Source organism: Calypte anna, chromosome 1 (assembly GCF_003957555.1).
Source record: "Calypte anna isolate BGI_N300 chromosome 1, bCalAnn1_v1.p, whole genome shotgun sequence".
Lineage (NCBI taxonomy): Eukaryota > Metazoa > Chordata > Aves > Apodiformes > Trochilidae > Calypte > Calypte anna.
This window is the reverse complement of record NC_044244.1, coordinates 86,434,471-86,453,463: the sequence shown is the minus strand read 5'-3', so window position 1 is coordinate 86,453,463 and position 18,993 is coordinate 86,434,471. Positions and strand designations below refer to the sequence as shown.

General features: G+C 42.2%; 1 protein-coding gene across 1 annotated transcript; it reads left to right on the top strand.

Annotated features, from left to right (window-relative positions):
* Positions 1-6,372: 6,372 nt before the first annotated feature.
* APOBEC1 (apolipoprotein B mRNA editing enzyme catalytic subunit 1) lies at positions 6,373-10,115 on the top strand. The gene is made up of 4 exons (XM_030452771.1): positions 6,373-6,394; positions 7,826-7,853; positions 8,284-8,672; positions 9,859-10,115. Exons 1-4 carry the CDS (start codon positions 6,373-6,375, stop codon positions 10,113-10,115), a joined length of 696 nt encoding a protein of 231 aa, XP_030308631.1.
* Positions 10,116-18,993: the final 8,878 nt, after the last annotated feature.

The window sequence follows — 18,993 nt, the reverse complement described above, 5'->3', positions numbered from 1 at the left end:
GAGCTTGGCAAGAGTAACCATTGCTGTCATGAGAATTGAAGACAAGATTTCCTGTGCTTGGTGGGACAGGGAAGGGGGGAAATGATGAGCTTTGTACATGGGTGAATCTGGTATGGGCTCATTTCTGTGCTGCCCAGATTTTTTGGGAGCACATTCCAGAGTGGGAATCCTGCATCTTGCCTTTAATGCCTGTTTATGGACTTGTTACCATGAGTTTCACAGGTCTCTCTTGACCCTGTGAAAAAGAAGACAGACAGTTTGGGTTCCCTTAGGTTTGTCAATTTTAATTCTAAGCAATGTATGTTGGGTCAGCTCCTTAGAGTGTGACAAAGTATAGGCAGATATACATGGGTATTTATGGACTAACATCACTATTACAATTACATCACTATTCTAATAACTGTTATTGCTTAAACAAAGTCTTTAAAAAATTCCATTCTTCTAAGAAATATTCCATACTGTTCAGTCCTGAGGCATAACTTCCACTTCCACGCCTTCTTTTCTTGTTTCAGATCCTGTTTTGAGATGCTCTATCTTTGAGGTAATTTTGTCTGGCATGTAGACCACGTGCCTCTGTTGGTCTTCAGTCTTCCATTGCAGACACGTACTTATATTTTAGCTTACTCAGTACAGGTCACATATTTGCTTTCTCTGTTAAATTTGTACAGCCAACAAAGCAGATAATCACTAAAGATCACCATCACTAAAATTCAATCATGGGTCTGCAGATAGCCAATACCAGATGGGTCTGGGCTGAAGCTATACAGGGGACACAGCTGAGCTGTTAGCAGCATATGCTGGTTACACAGTCACTTAGTCCTCTCATACTACTATGCATTAAACTATTTCCATAAAGCTTTAATCTAACCCTACTTAGCAAATCTATATAGTTATAATTGCCTTAGCACCCTGTGCTGCCATCTGTGTCCACAGATTACTGGGGCAGCAGATTACAGAAGTTCACAGCATGCCATGTAAATAAGTACTTATCTTTGTTTTAAAATGATCAGCTAATCACAGTAAGTGTCAGTTCTTGCTATACTCACATCTCATCATCAATTACTGAAGCACTTGTTTGCATCTGAAAGACTGTACTGGCCTAGAGAATTTTCTACTGGCTCAGTGGGAGTTATGATATTCTGCCGGCAGCAGCACTTGATATTCAAAGAGCTCCATTCAACAGAAGCAAATCCTCCATCCTCCAAGTGGTGTAACTGTGGAATGATGGTTACAGCATCTCTGGTGATTGCATTAAGTGCAATTAGATACACTGGTAGCTCCACTCAGCTGACTAAAAGAGAAAAGGAACTACTTTTATCCACAAGCCCCTTCTGGAACTGGACCACTGGAAACTCCTTGAAAAGCAAGGCACTGAGACTGTAGGAATGTGGATGCATTCCTTGCAACAGTCAAGCTGGGTTGTTTGTTCCTCTATACTGTGCAGAACTATAAGCCCTGACATCTGTATTGAGTGTTTGGGAGTACAACCTCTCCCCATCCCCTATTCTTGGTGCTAGGTTATTTTTGCAAGGGTAGAATTCATTGACTTATACTCATTTTAGTCATTAAACTCTGGAGCTTTAGAGTTCCTTCTGTTTCTTCCCTCGTTTGTATTGCTAACCTCTTAGCAGTCAACAGAATTACTGAGAGATTTGGCACAGCATAGCCTGGAGAGAATCTGGTTTATGCAAACTAAGAGGTGACAAACTGTAACTCACAGAATGGCAGCACTTCTTCGTTAAGCAATGTCTGCTTCAGTAGATATGTCCCCTTGTTTAGATATGGGTCTTTATATCGTACAAGTCTGGGAGCTGATGCTTTCAAGCTGATCTTAAAGAAGCAGAGAAAACTGATCACATCTTTTTTGAGGAGGCAACAAAAATACAGGCAATGTAAAACAGCTAAACTCAGTTTATGAAGTGGACCAAGTGTGGGCCCTCAGTCTCTGCTGCTGAAGGTCTTTGAAGCTATTTGTTGGCATAGGTTGCTAATCAAATGATATCAAAGTATAACTTCCTAGCAGCTTTGGAGATGGTTCTGTTGCTTGTGGATCCACTCTCCATGCCAAGGCTCATTATGCTTAATTCTTCTATTGTCCTGTTGGCCTTGGCTTACCACAACCAGCCTTTGTTTACATTGTAACCAACAAAACTGTGACATTCCTATGTCACCAGCAAGCAAGAACCCCAAACTGTTTTCATAATAAAAAAATTTGAGGCAATTATTATAATCTGTGTCTCTCTCAGGGTCCAGAGGGCATTAAACAAACCTTAGTCATCTTGACCATCCTCATCTGGGGCTTCCACTGACACACTGTCCAGAAATGGGCCAGGAGCTCAGGCGTGCCCTATTAGTCCCTGCCTGAGCTATGACATGGCTATGGTTACCTCCATCTCTCATACTCATGCCCATGTCCATGCTCACTGCCAGTCATGGATCCTTTTATCTGTTTCCTGACTTGCAAACTGGTTTTCTGGGTTGACCTCTGACCTGACTCATCTCTACAGACCATCCTGGTGATCGCTGTGTCTGTATGTCATCTTGGTTGCCATCACAGGACCTGATACTGACCTTAGGGCTGACTTCCCAGCTTGACAGGTCTCATCAGCAGGAATCTGCATGAAAAGCTAGACTCTTGGATGATGCTGGCTGCTAGCCCTCAGCCTGCCCTGCTCTCCTTTTCTGGGTACACTGGAATGGGGACTGGCTAGTGAGGCTCCTTCCTTGCTATCTGCTTCATCTTGCTTGACTTAGCTCTTAATCTCTTAGGGAGTAGCTGTCTCTTGCTCCACCCTGGCAGCATCAGACAAGAGCTGCTCTCACTTGGTTGCAGAAAACAATGGCTCTGGATACCTGGTCAGTTTATCTAGATTCTGTTTATCTATAATACTATGATGTATTTTTATTTCAAGCCATTCTTTCTGAGTCGTGTTTGTCCAGCAAATCAGCCTGTGGTCAAAAGGTAAGAAAGAAGAGACCTCACATTCAGCTCAGTTCTGTGTGTGTGTGTGTGTGTGTGAGAACAAGGAAATGTAAGACAGAATGCCATATCTAATGTACTAGTAAAAATAAACATATCATATGAGACCTGATAGGCCAGGTATCAGTGATTCAGCTGTGGAGTATTTCTCAATAGTAACTTAGAAAAGAGAAGCTCTTTCTCTTGAAATGGCAGAGACAAAAGCCAAGTCATAAAACAGGAGAACAGTCTTGTTGCTGCCATAGCTGGTTGGACCACTGCCATTTAAGCATGTGGTATATACATACGAGGCTGGGAAAAGACCTGGGAGCTAAGGGGTGATGGTTTATATTTGGATGTATTATAGTTGTCATGTACAGAGAAACAGAAAGTCCTGAATCCAGTTTCAGGTGGCACCCCTGTGGTCACTGCTAGTCCCTAATGCACTGTGGTCTTTCTGTTCCTTGCCTGAATATGTGATATTTTAGTGTACTGTGGACTGAAAGTGCTGCTTAAACTCAATAATTTAGAGGTTATGGATGATATGCAGCCAGCACCCCATTCTGGCTACCTGGTCTGTTCGTGTCTTCTCCGTGAGTGAAGGGGAAAGACCCAAAATGATTCAGATGCAATCACTCACCACCAGCAGATTGATGCCCAGACAGACCCCAAGCAACAGCAACTTCAGAAGAACATCTGCCCTGAGATTTTATTGTTGGCCATACTATTAGATGACACGAAATGTCCCTGTGGTGAGCTCAGATCAGCTGCCCCACCTGTGTTCCCTCCCAGCACCTTGCCAACCTACAGACTCCTCACCCGGGGTTAAAGTCAGGAACAGAGAAGGCCTTGATTTAGCAATAATTAAATCATAGGTGTATTATCAACAGTTTTGCTCACCAGGCTAAATGACAGCACTGTATGGGTTGCCACAATGAAAATCCTCAATGGTGCCTAATGGTTATAATGCCTAGTTCTGAGAGAGGTTTTCTGCTTCTGACTGAAGTTTTGCCTCCCATGGGAGCTACAGCTTACAGGTGAATTTTGGAGAGAGTTTAACCCTATGGTCCCACTGAACAATCCTTGAGTGCTTGCAAAAGGAAAGCTCAGCCCTGAAAGGTCCTTAAGCTGCTCTGAACACTATCTCTGGTATGACTGGTAGGAAAGGAACAGATCAATCATTGCTTCCTCTCTGGTGAAGTCTGCCTGGTTTTGTCGTCCTCCTCACTATTTAAAACCTTGACAGTTGTGTGATGGCTATATGCTGACAGCCTCTCAAAGGGAGTATAGACACACTGATGTCCACTGGATTTGGGGTACATATTGCTCTGCTAAGTTCTTTAACATGTGCAGCGAAACAAAGAGAAATGAGGCAAAATCAGAATGACAAGCAAATCAAACTGTGATACAACGTATAGTGAGATGACAAGATGACTGCTTAGAGTAGAAAATCATGGGTCAAAATACAGATATGTTCACTTGGAAATTTTTTTTCTTCATACTGGCTCCTCATGAAATATATTGATACACTTCTCTGGTTTCTATAGCCTCACCAGTTAATGTGAAAAAAATGACATTACAAGGATATCGGGATGTTTTATTTAGCTAAGAAAAATCAGTACTGAAGTAAATGCACAGGTTAAGTCCTTCCCACTAACCACCTTTTCGCCACCTTGCTGGGGTCAGAACTCTGCCCACACATCCTCATGGCTGACTGCCATTCATTTGACTTCGTTCTTCAGAGTCAGACTCAGACTCACAAAGGTCACCCAATAGTATCTGGCTGCCATCAGTCATCTTAATCTCTTACATTTCAGTTTTTATGTGTGGAAACTGATCAAGAGTCTCAATGCACTATGATGACGCTGTGTAATCTGCAGAGGAAACGAAAGTAAAAGTGCCTGGAGAATTAAAAATAAGGGTGGGGATGCTTATCAGCCAGAGTAGTAAACATGCTGCTAAGGATGTGTATTTGTGTATCAACAAGCTTATTTCTATTTGCATTACTATCATATCTAGACATGCAAGTATCTGTGTGAGTTATGTACTCATACTTACCTATTCATACACACACAGAAAAATGTTTTACTCCCTTTCTTTTAAACTGGAAGTTCACAGAGTAAATCTTAAAAGACTGTGGTTTTTTTCTTTGTGTAAAAACCATAGATATATCCTGAGAAAACACCACTGAATCCCGACAAACATATCACGGATTTTGCTTTTACTATCAAATGTGCCAGATACAGAATTCTTGAACTAACACAAAATTTACCAGTACCAATTACGTCTGGGAGGCAGCTTGTAAGTGGAGATTGAGACTTAAGCCTCTGTGGCACGAGCGCCGAGCATTTAGTCACATTTAACTTTTACCTTTCCCCATATCTCAGGAGTCATGAGTGAGTGTATGCCCACTGTTCTGTGTGACCTTTTCTGTGTAAATTCCTACAAAAATAATTTATGTTCCGGAAGTGCGCATAGAAGAGTGGTAGTTATTTAAAAAAAAAAATTTTTTTTTTTCTTTTTGGTTTTCCACCATCTCATAAAGCACATTCAGCTTCCTGGAAACACTTGAAAATGTTGCATTGCAAATTCCCTGCTTCTGCTTAAATTCTTATTTCTCTCTGCTTTCTTTGGCACATTGCTAGTTTTATACCAGTGTCTACTGCTACTGAAAGCCATTTCTTGCAGATCAGACTAAGCGTCTCAAAGCCTAATGTACAACTGCATATTTGTAAATCTCTACTGCAAGGATAAGAAAATTAAGGGAATTACTATAGTATCAGTGCTTTTCTGCTTTTACTGAGTATCATGTCCATGAACTAAAAAACACATTAATTAAACATTTTTCTATTTGTTCCAAGAAGTCTCTGAGTGTCTGAGTTGATCTCATTCAGTCTTCCAGAGGTATGATCCATAAAATCATAAGCTTTTGCAGTTTTCTGATGGCATCTAGGTTCCAGAAAATAAGCTGCCATGCCTCAGCTCTGTGACTTGGTGCTATTTGTTTAGATGCTCTTTCTCTCTCGGCACATTGGGTGACTAGAGAAGAGTTGCTTTTCTGTTCTGGGTCTAGTGGTAATTAAGAGATAAAATTTATGTTCCACACTGCAAAAAACTGGCTCACCTGTTATTTCCTGCTTCTGGCAGGCAACCTTGTCTGCACCCTTAGATCCACTTCTGAATGGGACTCCTCCTCTTTTACAGCCCTTTTTTGCCTGTAACTTGCTTTCAGTTTCACCTGGTGGAGTAGTTATTTTCCACACAAGCGTGTCTCCAGGCAGAAACATTCTGATGAGTAACATTATTAGTGTCCAAAGTTCAGTCTTCAGGAATCAAAACCGAAACAAATGTAAAGCTAATAAAGTGCCCAAGTTGCATAACCCAAGTTGCAACCGACAAATTCTGAAATATCCATGGCTGCCACCACTGATCGAGGTAAGTACATACATGTGTGTGAAAAGCAGATCTGTTTCTCCATATTCAGTGTAGATACCTATTGTAGTTGCCTCTAAGGAACTGCATTTGTGGATTTGTTTATGTCATCTTTTTGTATGTATTACGATATCTTGAGTCTTAGGGCAAGATTGAAAATGTTAATGCTTCATTTTGTTAACCCTGATGTGCATTAGGCAGAAAGAGTTAAAATACCAAAAGACTTCTTAATGTGGAAGGAGATCTCAAAAGCAAGTAAGAATTGAGCAAATTGATTGATTTATTTTGTCATCTATTTTTTTACAGTACAATAAAAAACTAGATCTTAAAGAAGCAGTGCAATAAGGTTGTTCGAGGAACCGATCAGATTTGTGCTTATACGGAACACTATTTTATTCCTGCTGAAATGTAATTTCACTCTATATATTTCATAATTTCTCATCTTAAAGAGCTAAGAGCTATAGAAAAAAATGCCTGTAGAATCTTTTTTTTTTTTTCAATAAAAATGAGGGGTTTTAGATCATAGAATCATAGAATCTGTCGAGTTGGGAGGGATCCATCAGGATCATCAAGTCCTACCCCTATCCCTGTGTAGGGCACCCCAAGAATCACACCGTGTGCCTGAGAGCATCATCCAAATGCTTCCTGAACTCAGGCAGGCTGGGTGCCATAACTGCGTCCCTGGGCAGCTGTTCCACTGCTCAACTGCCCTAGTAATCAAGTTTTCTATGGATGGACTTCTACAAAACGGATAACTATCCTTGATCACTTGTAATTACTTTCATCTAGACCTTCAGCTGTGAGGGAATGAATGAGTCAGAATTTCTGAATTTCTGAATTGCTGAATTTCTCTGCCACTGTGAGAGACAAAATGTATATGTATTCGTTAGTCAGAAATCACTCTCCTTTCTGCACTGATATTTTTCCTTAGTACTGATGACTTTTCAGCTTTCAAAACAGTTCCATTGTAAGAAAAGAGAGATCCACTGGCTATGAAAACATTTCTGTCTAGATAGAGGTTATGAATACCAACAGAAAAACAGCTCAAGTTTTGACTAGTAGAAGTGGTTTGGAAGATACAAATGGAGAAGGGATATGATTCTGCTCTTCAATGAGCCTGGGAAAAGCAGGTGCAGTAATGAGGAAATCAGTGAATTTAAACTTGAGTGAGATCACAGTCAGCCCTAATGTGTTAAAGTGTTCATGTACAGCATAGTTTAAGCAACCATCAAGTTTGTCTTCCAGGTGGAAATCCACCAATCCTGCATACCAGAGTGGCTATCCTGCTGTGCAGGGATTACCTATTACAACTTTTAGGTAAAAGAGATTTGACAGGGAGTGTATAGACTGAAAGAGGTGAGGACAGGAGGTGTAGAGGAAATTTTGTTTTCTGATGTACTATCCCAAATGACTCACAAATCGTTTATGTTATAGGTTCTGCACCCAGAGAGAACAACCAAGGGTAAGAAAGAGATACAATTCTATCACTGTGCTACCTGAGCCTACCTGGCAATTTCCATGGGACACTTAAAACTATGAAGTCTTTGTGCCTTGTTTTCCTCTTACCATTCCTTTCTCTGATTTTTCCATCCAGCTTTTGCACTACTTTTACCAGTGCTGGTCTCAGAGTAGTGATGAGAATGCTTACTTTCCCAGCACGTCTCAAGGTGGTGTAAGGGATTCCACTAGGGCTACTGTAAGGGAATAATTCTGAATCCTTCATCAATTTCCAGGTTTAGGTCATTAGATTGCAAGATTCTTCAAGCTGCTCATTTGTGATAGGTAAGGCTGAGAGTGGGAGGCTTGGCTGGCACTGAGAGCAGGTGATGCACAGTGAGATGAAACCTCATTGAAGTGTTGGGTTCATAGTACTGCTGGTATTTTTGTCACAGGTGGAAGATACAGCCAAATGACTTCAAAAGAAATTATCAGCCTGGCCGACGTCCAAATGTGGTGTACCTGCTATATGAAATCAGGTGGAGAAGAGGTACCATCTGGAGGAACTGGTGCTCGAACGAGTTTCCCCAACATGCTGAAGACAACTTCTTCCAAAATCGTTTCAATGCCGTGCCATCAGTTTCTTGCTCCATCACCTGGTTCCTATCTACTACCCCCTGTGGCAGATGTTCCAAAAGAATTCTGGAGTTCCTGAGGTTACATCCCAATGTGACTTTGAAAATATATGCAGCCAGACTGTTCAGGCACCTGGATAACCGTAACCGTCAAGGTCTTAGGAAGCTGGCAAGCAATGGAGTCATTATACAAATTATGGGTCTTCCAGGTAACCCAGTTACTCTTTGGCTTTGCTTAGGTATGAATTGAAGGTTCTGGGATTATGTGCACTCTCAGCAGTTGTGCTTTGTTATAGTGGTGATGACTGACATTGAGGAGGATTAATGACTGAAAGAATGCTGCTCTCTTCTGCCTTTTATTTTCCCTAATCCCATACAGCTGCAGGACCAGAGTGGTTGTTTCCTCTTTCAAAATCTGAGCAAGGAAAGGTATGTCTTTCTCTAGCCATCCATGACTCCATTAAATACAGTGAAAAATCCTGACAGGAAGAGAGAAAACGGCCCTCCCATCACTTATATGTAGATCAGCTTGCTAGCTGCAGCAAATAATTGGTTTCCCTTGATAGCTGGAGAAGGAGACATATCTAAAGCAGGCTTTCAGATGATGCATCACAGAGGACACACATGTCTTGCATGTGTGTTTTTTCTATTGTATATCATGCCTATCTGCTCATGTTTGGCTGTAAAAATAGTTCAGACGAGTAGCTCACAGAAAAAAATGTACATTTGAGTAGATGAATCTCACATACATGTCTGGATACTTGCTACTGGAGTGTGTAGTTACAAAACCTATCAGGTCAAATGTGAGCTTAAAGGACATTGCTTACCATGGGGAACATCTCTGGGACTATACCACTAGAGCACTGACAGAAGCTCTATCAACACCAAGATTAATATGAAACTGCTACATGTTTAGGTGTTCAGTCCAGGTTTTTCCCTATCAGCAAGATTCATGACTGAAGCAGCAAGTTTACTGTCTTATCTAAAGATGCTGTGATCAAGCACAAGGCTGCCAAAAGGTATGCCTGAACAGCCCTGATTGTGTGTGACACTTTGCTTTTCAGTCCCTTGCTTCTCCTTGGCCAGTGTGCTCTGGCTTTCTGCTCTGATGTGCTATTTGTGATAGGGGTTGCCCAAGCCACTGTAATGATCCCTCTCTCTCTCTGACAGTTTCCCTCTTTTAGGCATATTGTGATTTATAGAGTTTTGGTTCCCCTTTCTACTAACTTATTTGTGTAGTTACAAGTCATCATTGGTCCCTTGCATGAATACCCTCAGATCTTTCTCCTGCCCTGTGCCTTGTCTTGCTGAGAAAGAAGTGACTCACTGACATATTCATGAAGAAAGATCTAGGCACACCTTTCATCAAGACTGACCAGGTATCTCTCTTCTCAGATTACAGTTACAGCTGGAAAAAATTTGTTGCATACCAATATGAAGAAGATGATTATTGTCCTGAGAGCTTTGTTCCATACATCGTTCTGCATCAGATAGAGCTCTACCGTATCCTTTTGGTGAGTAGGTACTTGAAAAAAACTCTGAGAATGAAAAATAATGTAAAACTCCTAGGAAAAGGACTTTTGAAGGATCCTGGTAATGGTGTTACCAGAAATGATAGCAGGAAAAACAAGCATCATCTCGATGCTGCATGAACAGAGAGGGACAAAAGAGCAAGAGATTTCCAAAGACTGTGTTGTTACACTGTGCCTTTGTGGCCAGTAGAGAAGAGATTTAGCAATTATCTTAAGTTTTTTACTAAGCAAGGGGTATACTATTTCAACCTTTTATATGGATCAGCCACAAGTACATTAGCTTGCAGCTTACTTGAATTATTTGATCCCAAAAGCTCACTCAGCTGCGTAAACATGATTCAAGTACACTCTTTTTGCCTCTCAGGACAGGGTCACTGATTTTTAGTTAAGTTCTAAGCAAGTTCAAAAGTCCAGATGGGTGGATTCACTTTCATTATCCGAGCTTAAACATGAGAGTATCATAAGACTAAGATCTGCATTCCTTATTTCTTGCAATCCACAAAACCACCTAAGTTATTTATACATGACTTCATCTTCTACTACACAAGAAAGTGGTCTACTGAACAGGAGAGAAGACCAGGACTGGAGTTAACTTCCTGGTTCATTCTCCATTTACAGAGCAGTCCAGTTCTTGCTTGAACTTTTCCCTGTGTATAAAAAGGGAATGAAAAAAATCAGAATGGATGGCAGGAGATAGAGGAACAGATGCACAGAACTGCATAGCACAGACGGGAACTTAAAATCTAGAAGAAGAAAACCCAGCCTGTTAGTAGGATGCGAGAAGTGCCTTGTTTTGTTTTGGACTGAGGAAAAGGTACACATGAGACTTCATTTCAGTTCCATCCACCCCAAACTTCACAGAGGTCTTTCAGTACCTCAGGATCTCCTCCCAGCCTCTTCTCCCTAAGTGACCAGTGATAGGACAAGAGGAAATGGGTTCAAGTTGCACCAGGGAAAGTCCAGATTGCATATTAGGAGGGTTTTTTTCACTGAAAGAATGGTGAAGTATTGGAACAGATTTCCTAGGGAGGTGGTGAAGTATCTGTCCCTGGGGATATTGAAAGAACGGGTGCATGTGGCTCTTTGGAAAATCATATAGTTGTTACAATGGTGTAGGACTGATGGTTGGACTTCATGATCTTGAAAGTCCTTTCCAACCATGATGATCCTATCATTCTATGATCTTACCTTTCTAATTCTGAGTATCTGAATGAGGTGTTCAGGTGACAGGGTACACAGGCAGTGACATTACCCAGTCAGTCAGCTGATCAAAAAAACTAAACACAATGTAACCATTTAGGAGACACTTTTCCCTGGGCTTTTAGCATTCCCGAGTCAGCTGATGTCTGAGATGATTAAATAATTCAGTAGCTTATGCACAATCAAATGCCTAGTGTGATGCTTACCAGGGAGCTGAAAAGAGCTGTGTGCTAAGCCCTTTTGAGTACTGACAGGCTGCAGCTGACTCAGCACACTTCCATGCACAGCACTACAAGGTGAATATGCCCTTCAGGTCTTGGTTTTAAAAAGGCAGCCAACAAATGAGCTCTCCTTCCTCTTTCCCCTTTCAGTCTTTCTGATTACTGCAGAGTCCTGGTGGTTAGGAAGTTCGCACTGAGACCCCCACACTGAAAGTCAGGCACTTGCTCAAATGCTTTTCTGTCTCTGACAAATTCATGCCACCCCTAAAATGAAGGTGAAAAAGGTCTATTGCCAGCAGTCTTGACTAGCTACCAGCCCTCCACAGAAGCAATGAGATGGTCTGTGTGCTCAGCCCTTGTGAATACCTGGTCTTGTACTAATAACACAGAGGTGTGATAAGGAGAGTTCCAGGCAAGTGCTCCAGAGAAACACAGACTATCCTTGTCCTTGTCCTTCCCCAGCATGAGAAAGACTCTGAGGAACCAGAGTGGGTTTGGTGAAGTACCGCTGCAATGATCAGGGAGTACTTGCCCTACAAGGAGAGGCTGGGGGAAATGCCTTTATTAGACCTAAAGAAATGAAAGCTACATAGGATATAACTGCAGTTTCCCGCTACATAAAGGTAGCAAAGACAGAGTCTCCTCAGAACTGCACAGAGGGAAAATGAGGCTTGTGCTGCAACAAGGGAAATCTCAGCTGGACAGAAGGAAAAAGCCTCCCCAGCAGTGGTACTGTACAGGAACAAGTGCCTGGACAGGTGGATCCTGTCAGCGCTCCATCTCTGGAGACACTGAGAATTTTCCCCTGAGCTACCTGATCTAGCTTTGGACTCAGCCATGCCTCAAACATGTTGTTAGACCAGAGACCTCTAGAAGGCCTTTCTAACCCCTCAAATTCTGCATTCCACAGAATCTAGCTCCACTTCCCTTGGATTCAGCTATGCAATCAGCCACCTTTTAAGTGCTGCTGTTTCTGAGGGGCCTGTCTGTCTAGGAGGAGTTTACATGGCAAAGTAATTTATAAGGTGTTACCCTGTTGTCTGAAAAAATGTGTCCCCAAGATTATCTAGCATCCTAAAGGTATCTCTTGGCCTAGATGCTTATTTTCAAACTCTAGATTATACTGAAGAGACAACTTTAGTTTTTGGCATCTAATTTTTAATGGTAATGTTTCTTCCTTTTTGCCAGGGTCTTCCTCCAGTCTTGGCAAACTGAAACAAAACATGCACCAGCACTATGCTTTCAAGCTCACTTTGTGTATCATAACATTATTTCCAAGACCAGAAAATCCTGTTCCTGACAGTCTTTTTTACTACTCTTATCACTGGCTTGGCATTGATAGGTATTTGACATGGTAGAAGGAGCACATGAAAAACCACCAGGAAGCTCAGATGATGCAGCCAGGCAGTCAGAAAGGCTTCCTGAAAATCCAGTGCAGACGGAGACCATGCCTAAGGATCAGGCTTTCCTTGTCTGATGATTCTACAATGAAATTCCATGAATACCCTCTTGAGACGCAAGTAACATTTTTCATGTTCTTCCAAAGAAGTAATGTGAGCAATGCATCCCAGTTTTGAGAACTTCTTATGAAGATCACTTCTATGGCTATGTGTGTATGTTTCAGAAATGCACTGTTTCAGAAAATACTTTATGCTATTACTAGTTACGTAATATTCTACTATTATATTACAGCTTTTTGGTTTACAATATAATATAATTATGTTACTAAGCATTATACTGCTTCATTTTAAGGTATTATTCTCCATGTTTTTATGACTGTAAGAACAACAGAATAAAAGTGAAAATGTCATCTCTGTGGAAAACTTTGCTTTTATTGTTCAGTTCCTGAGCACACATTCTTCTTTTGTAATTCCACCCTCTGAAGTCCCAACTTCTTTGTTGTAAACTGGGGGTATGCAGCAAAAAAGACTCTGCATCGCCAATGGAAAGCACTGAGTGGAATGGTGAGAGGGAGATACTGAAAGCTCTGTGCTACCTCTACATGCAGAAGGGACAAGAGAAGATACGGGTGTGTTGGGTATTACAGCAGTTTTCAGTTTGCACTGCAAATAATACAAAACATATGAATAAATCATGCTGGGAACTCAGTGTTTCATGATTCCCAACACTCCAACCAGGAGGCTTACTGGGTGATCCCACTGGGGAATGTGCTGCTGCTGTGATCTGCAACATGCAGGCACAAAGGATTGCTTGAGGAATAAGACAGGGGCTGGTAGTAATCATGCCTATCTCTTCTAGGTCATTAATGCTTATAGCACCCCTTGGCCATGCCAAAGTCTCCAGATGTTTAGCAGACAATCAAGACAGACAGAAAAGCTACAGTCTGGGGAAGCAGTTCCAGCCCTCACTGTCTGAGAGAGTATCCAAAGCTGAGTGCAGCTGACTGAAAAGTGTCTCCTGTGTTAACCAAATAAAATTGGTCCATGCAATGTATAGAGTGGCTAAAGTTTTCTTCCATCTGTCCACATCCTCAGGCTGCATGTCACATACCTTCTTTCTGGCATGTGACTTTTAAGTTACTGGTCTGCTGTGGAATGTGGCAACGGGATTTGAACCTGATCACCATATATATCTTCAAGCATCTTAATTTTTTGTTACACTGAAACTTCATTATGCTATACAAGTTAGCTGAGTCACTTCTGAGAATCTCGAAATTACAACAGCACAAGCTATAGAACAATGTGTAGCATCCATGGCCATCACAAAATGGAAATCTCAAGTTTTAAGAAAATCTGCAAGACTTGAAGATCCACTCCTGTGTCTTGCCAGAAGTACTTAAGTATGGTAGCACCTTGTTCACAGCTTAGCATAGCAAAGCTTTACTCATAGCAATGTGGAAATTACTGACATATTGCTAGTCCACATGAAATATTCCAGCAGGTGTGTCTATGTTTCTGTACCTTTGAATAAAATATGCAGTCAAGCTTTGACCTCAGGAAGGTCAGAGATCAGTATACTTAAAATTCCAGGTCTCTAGAGGAAGATGTCTGATGAGATGGCCTGGGCTAGGTTTTCAGAGTATAATGATGCAACTGCCTGGAGATAAGATGTGAATTTGAATTAGGAGGAAAAGGTGGGTTGATAGGTTAGAATTCATTTTAGAAGACCCAAGAAAAAGAACAGCAGCCTTCAGTAAGTAGCAGTAGATGTAGGGGATTAGAGGGGCCAGAATCTAGGTCTGTGTCAACCACACTGTTCTAAATGAGAAACAACCAGTAGTCCAGTAAGTAATATAACAGAATAAAGTTGATGTAAATCCTATAACAGTAATATGATGCCCTGCTCCAAATTAATTGCTTTTTCCTGCAGTGTCATCTGAAGGTTTGTATAGACCCTGCTGTGAATCCTTTAACTTTGTTCCTGGCAATTCAAGGCCCATCTCAGTTAACAGTACTATGAAATGTTTTTTCTGCAGGCAAGGTAGAGGACAGTGCCTTTACTGCAGGACAAAGGGATTATTCCTGGTGCATGAGGAGGTACCCTATTATCCCTTTGAACTTCAGGTAACACTCATGGACAAGGTTAGGGTAGTAGCCAAGAAGGAACAGCAAGGGAGAAGTCATGGTGTGCAACAACAGAGAAAAGAATATTGATGGAGGAGAAAGAAAATGAGATCCCACTAGGCTCCTCGGTTTTATTTATGATAGGTCTCTGCAACATTATCCAGTGCTGCTTCTCTCAGACAGGTAGCACAAGGGAGTACAGTAGTTGTGATTTTTCTCAGGCTGTGAGGAATTAATAACAGTAGATCAGCACAAGCAAGAATATGAGATGGGTACACAACCTGATGAGTTTTGGATACACATTCCAGAAGCTGTTGGGCCTACTGCTGTTTGTTCCATCATCCTGTATCAAAGCAATTCTGGCAGGTGTCTATTGGCTCCTCAGGAAGCAACAGGTGCCTGCACAGGGATGTGCTTAAGTTCCTTCTCAGTTCCCTGTAGTTACAGTTTTGACTCACTGACTCTTACTCCCAAAATAGATGTTTTCATGTGCTGCCCCCTGTAATTATTAGGTTTACTGTCCAATTTTGTATTTGCTTGTTCCTCCTTCTTAGAAGGAGTCTTGCTAGAATTCCCAAAAGAGAAACAGAGCAAAGAGTTCCTGAAAGTGAAATACTAAGGAAGAGAACAACAAAGGGAGAAGATCTAATACTTCTCACCTGATGCAGTCGCAGAGTCCAGCTCTCTTCACCTCTCCCTAAGCCAGCTGTGCTTTCTGAGTACTCAATAGCCCTCTCTGAAGCATGAGAAGTTACACTGCTGTTCTGTGAGAGAAAGTGAATCAGGATTTTGGAGGCAGCTAAAAGCACAAACTGCATTATGGAGGCTGAAACAACAACAGTTGGAGTTGTTGTGAGTCCTGTGGCTCTGCTCCAGTACAAGTGAGTCAGAGTCAGAGGGCTGAAGCAGAGAGGTACCCACTTGCTCAGCAGGAATCCCAATCCTTTAAACAAGAACTTTGCAGTGATAGTGGTACTGTAATGTGTCAGACTGTCTCTAAGGAATCAAGAGGTCATGTGATAAACCAGAAATGATGAACAGGGCAGCCTGAGAGATTATTCCATACTCCTTGTGCAGACTGGACTGTGAAGTGAACACTGTCGAAGCAGGTGCCCCCACCTCTCCCAGTCAGATCTGTCTGGGGATAATCTCTTGCTACAGCTGAGCACCGGAACATAATGAGGCAGAAATCTCTCCCACCCCCATCCCTGTCATGGGCCACAGTTCTGCTACCACTACTGGCAGCTCTGAGAATTACCGAATCATTCAGCTGCAGAGAAGTTCCCTGGTTAACTGAAGAGCATGAACTAATTTACATGGATTTGCCAGAGTGCAAGTTTCTTCATGGAAGGCATAGCCTGCTGAAGATGGAGGACAAACTTTCCCTGGTCCATTTGGAAGTTTGTGAGTTCAAAGTCAGCCCAATGAAATTATTTACACCAGTTTTAGCCAGCAGAATGAGTTTGCAACCTGTGCTCCTTCTAATGTGTAAGAGCCTAAAGATGGGTCTGGTCTGCCACACTCCTACCCTACAGGGGTAGGAGAGGTAGTTTACAGAAGAGAGTACAGAAGAGAGGTAGTTTACTCTTATCTTCTTAAGTCCCACATGACTGTTAGAAACATTTTTCCAGCTTATATAGTAGGATAGTTTGTAACTGTGATGATTAATAATAAGATTATAGAATGGAGACACCAGCATCCTCCCTGCTGTGAGAGTTGTGTGCACTCATACATGTGAGGAGACAGTCCCTTTGTAGGCTGGAAGACTACATCTCTCAGTATTAGCCCTGCATCTCTGAAGGTCACATCACTCCTTCAGCTGGTATGCTTAGTAGTAAAAACAATCTGATGGGGATTTGGGATCCTGAAGGGAAACTTGCCTATCACAGAACTGTAGGAGAGATTTAGAAGCCAAAGGCAGCCTTCAAAGTACTTGCCAGCCTTTGGCACCTACCCTTCTGCTCTGACCTCCGCTCCAGCAACAACCTGTTTTCTGCTTCCTCTTCAGAGGAACTTATCCCTGCTTACAACTGCTTACCCTTGCTGGTGTTGCCAAAACAAATCCCTCCATGTTCCTTCTGTGAGCCAAATCTGGTTTCTATCTCTACAAGTATTTAATACATATGTGATTAAATTATGAAATTTCTGCTCATAGAAACAACAGAGGGTCAGCACCAGGGAGGGATGAAAAAAATAATTCTTGATCTAGCGGACAGTGTTGGAAACAAATGCATTAAGGTTAAAAATCCCTGCAGGGGCAAGTAGCAGGAGACTGGACTCCATGACCCTGAAGTTCATTTCTGTCCTGGTTTCTAAGTAGCAGCATGTAGGAGAGAGAGAGAGAAAGCAGGGAGAAGACATTTTTTGAAAATCCCCCTTGTATTTGCAAGGGCTGGAGCGTGTCTTTGCATTGTCTAATGGCAATCTGTTTCTTATTATTGCAAAGTGATATCCAAGGACGCTGTGTACTGACCTGGGGTAATGCTGTGTGCAGCTGTGGGAATGATGTCAGTGTCCTGCTCTTAAATGGGCATTCTGTGGGGGCTGTCGAGAGCCGGAGCCCTTTGCAGCGAGGAGCTACATCTCGTCTCCATCCAATGCAGCGAGGAGCTACATCATTTCCCCATCCAATACCCTCACAAAGGGTAAAAAACACTCCCCTGCACCAGGAGATGGCAGCCATGCCCTGTTTCCTGCACGGTGCCACTCACCATCCCATCTCCTGCCTATCCTATTCCCTTTGAGATCAAAGGCTGATCTCTTCCTCGTTCTGCTGCAGAGCTGGAGCTGTCAGTGAGCGAGCGGGTGGGCTCTCTGTCCCAGTCCCCGGGTGGTAAAGTTGCTTTTTGGTATGATTGCCTAAAGGTCACGGGTGGCTTTGTGCAGGGACATGCAGGATGACACTCAGCAGGGACGAAGAAGCTTCCCAGAGCCTGTGGGCAGTATGGTTTTCATCAGTCCTCTGGGCCTCATTAGGTGTGCTTACATTAACGGTGTAAAAAGCTTGAGCATGCAAAAAACTCACCCAAAACCTGACACACTCAGTCACGGGGCCAGGCCTGGTGAAAGCTCATATTTGATGGGAAATCTTTCCTATCCCGTCATTAATTGTGGCTGTAATCTTTAAGGTGGAAATAACAAGAGAACAGGGAGGTGTACACACCCACGAGAAGCAAGGCTTGAGGTGGCAGCTGTACAACTATTCAGATATGCCCGTGCCTTATTCATCACTGCAAGATATGGGATGTTGGACCAAGTGAGACTGGGGTTTTCATCTTGCACCACAGCCTCTCTGGCTTTTCCCCACAGTCTCAGGAGGACACACCTCCCAGAAACCACAAGCCCCCATTTCCCACACCTCTGGCAATGGGGCCTGAGGTGTATTAGCTGCATTCCCCTTGAGGGGTTATTTTTTTCCCAGGTGCATGTAAAGGAAAGAGCTGATAACTGGAACAGTATGGCCACTATCTCCATAAGGCTGCAAGTATAAGTGGTACCTGAGTACATAAGCAGTAGTGAAATGTTCCCCTATATACACAGTCTACAGTGAAAGTAAAAAATTCTTACAGAATCACAGAATTGCCACAGAACTCTAAGATCACTGTTTCTGACCATCAGCCCCAGGGAAAAAAAAAAATCGCCATGACCACTAGAGCATGTCCTGAAGTGCATCATCTACATGGCTTTGAATACCTGCAGGGCTCCATCACCTCTCTAGGCAGCCCATTCCAGCACCTCACAACCCATTCATCTCTTTCAGTAAATAAATTCTTCCTGATACCTAGTCTTTTTTTTATTATTATTTTTTATTTTATTAAGATTTATCAATTTCCATGGTATTTTCTGTACTTGCTTTAAATGTGGTTGAAACTGACTGCAGAAAAGAGATAGTGAAAACTTGAAGTTAAGAGTAAATGCTCTGGCTTCCATAACACCTCTTTTATCATATTGTATTAATAATTTCCAAAACTATCACATCTAAAGATGTTGGGTGCTTCTCCCAGAAGTGTCCTTAACTTCGTGCCATTTTCCTCTCCCAGAGATAAGTGTGCT

Excerpts from the sequence above, each read along its gene's own strand:
- APOBEC1 (XM_030452771.1), top strand. The coding sequence starts at position 6,373 with ATGGCTGCCACCACTGATCGAG. Across the intron at positions 6,395-7,825 it reads GGCTGCCACCACTGATCGAG|GTTCTGCACCCAGAGAGAAC; the intron begins GTAAGTACATAC and ends TTTATGTTATAG. Across the intron at positions 8,673-9,858 it reads ACAAATTATGGGTCTTCCAG|ATTACAGTTACAGCTGGAAA; the intron begins GTAACCCAGTTA and ends CTCTCTTCTCAG.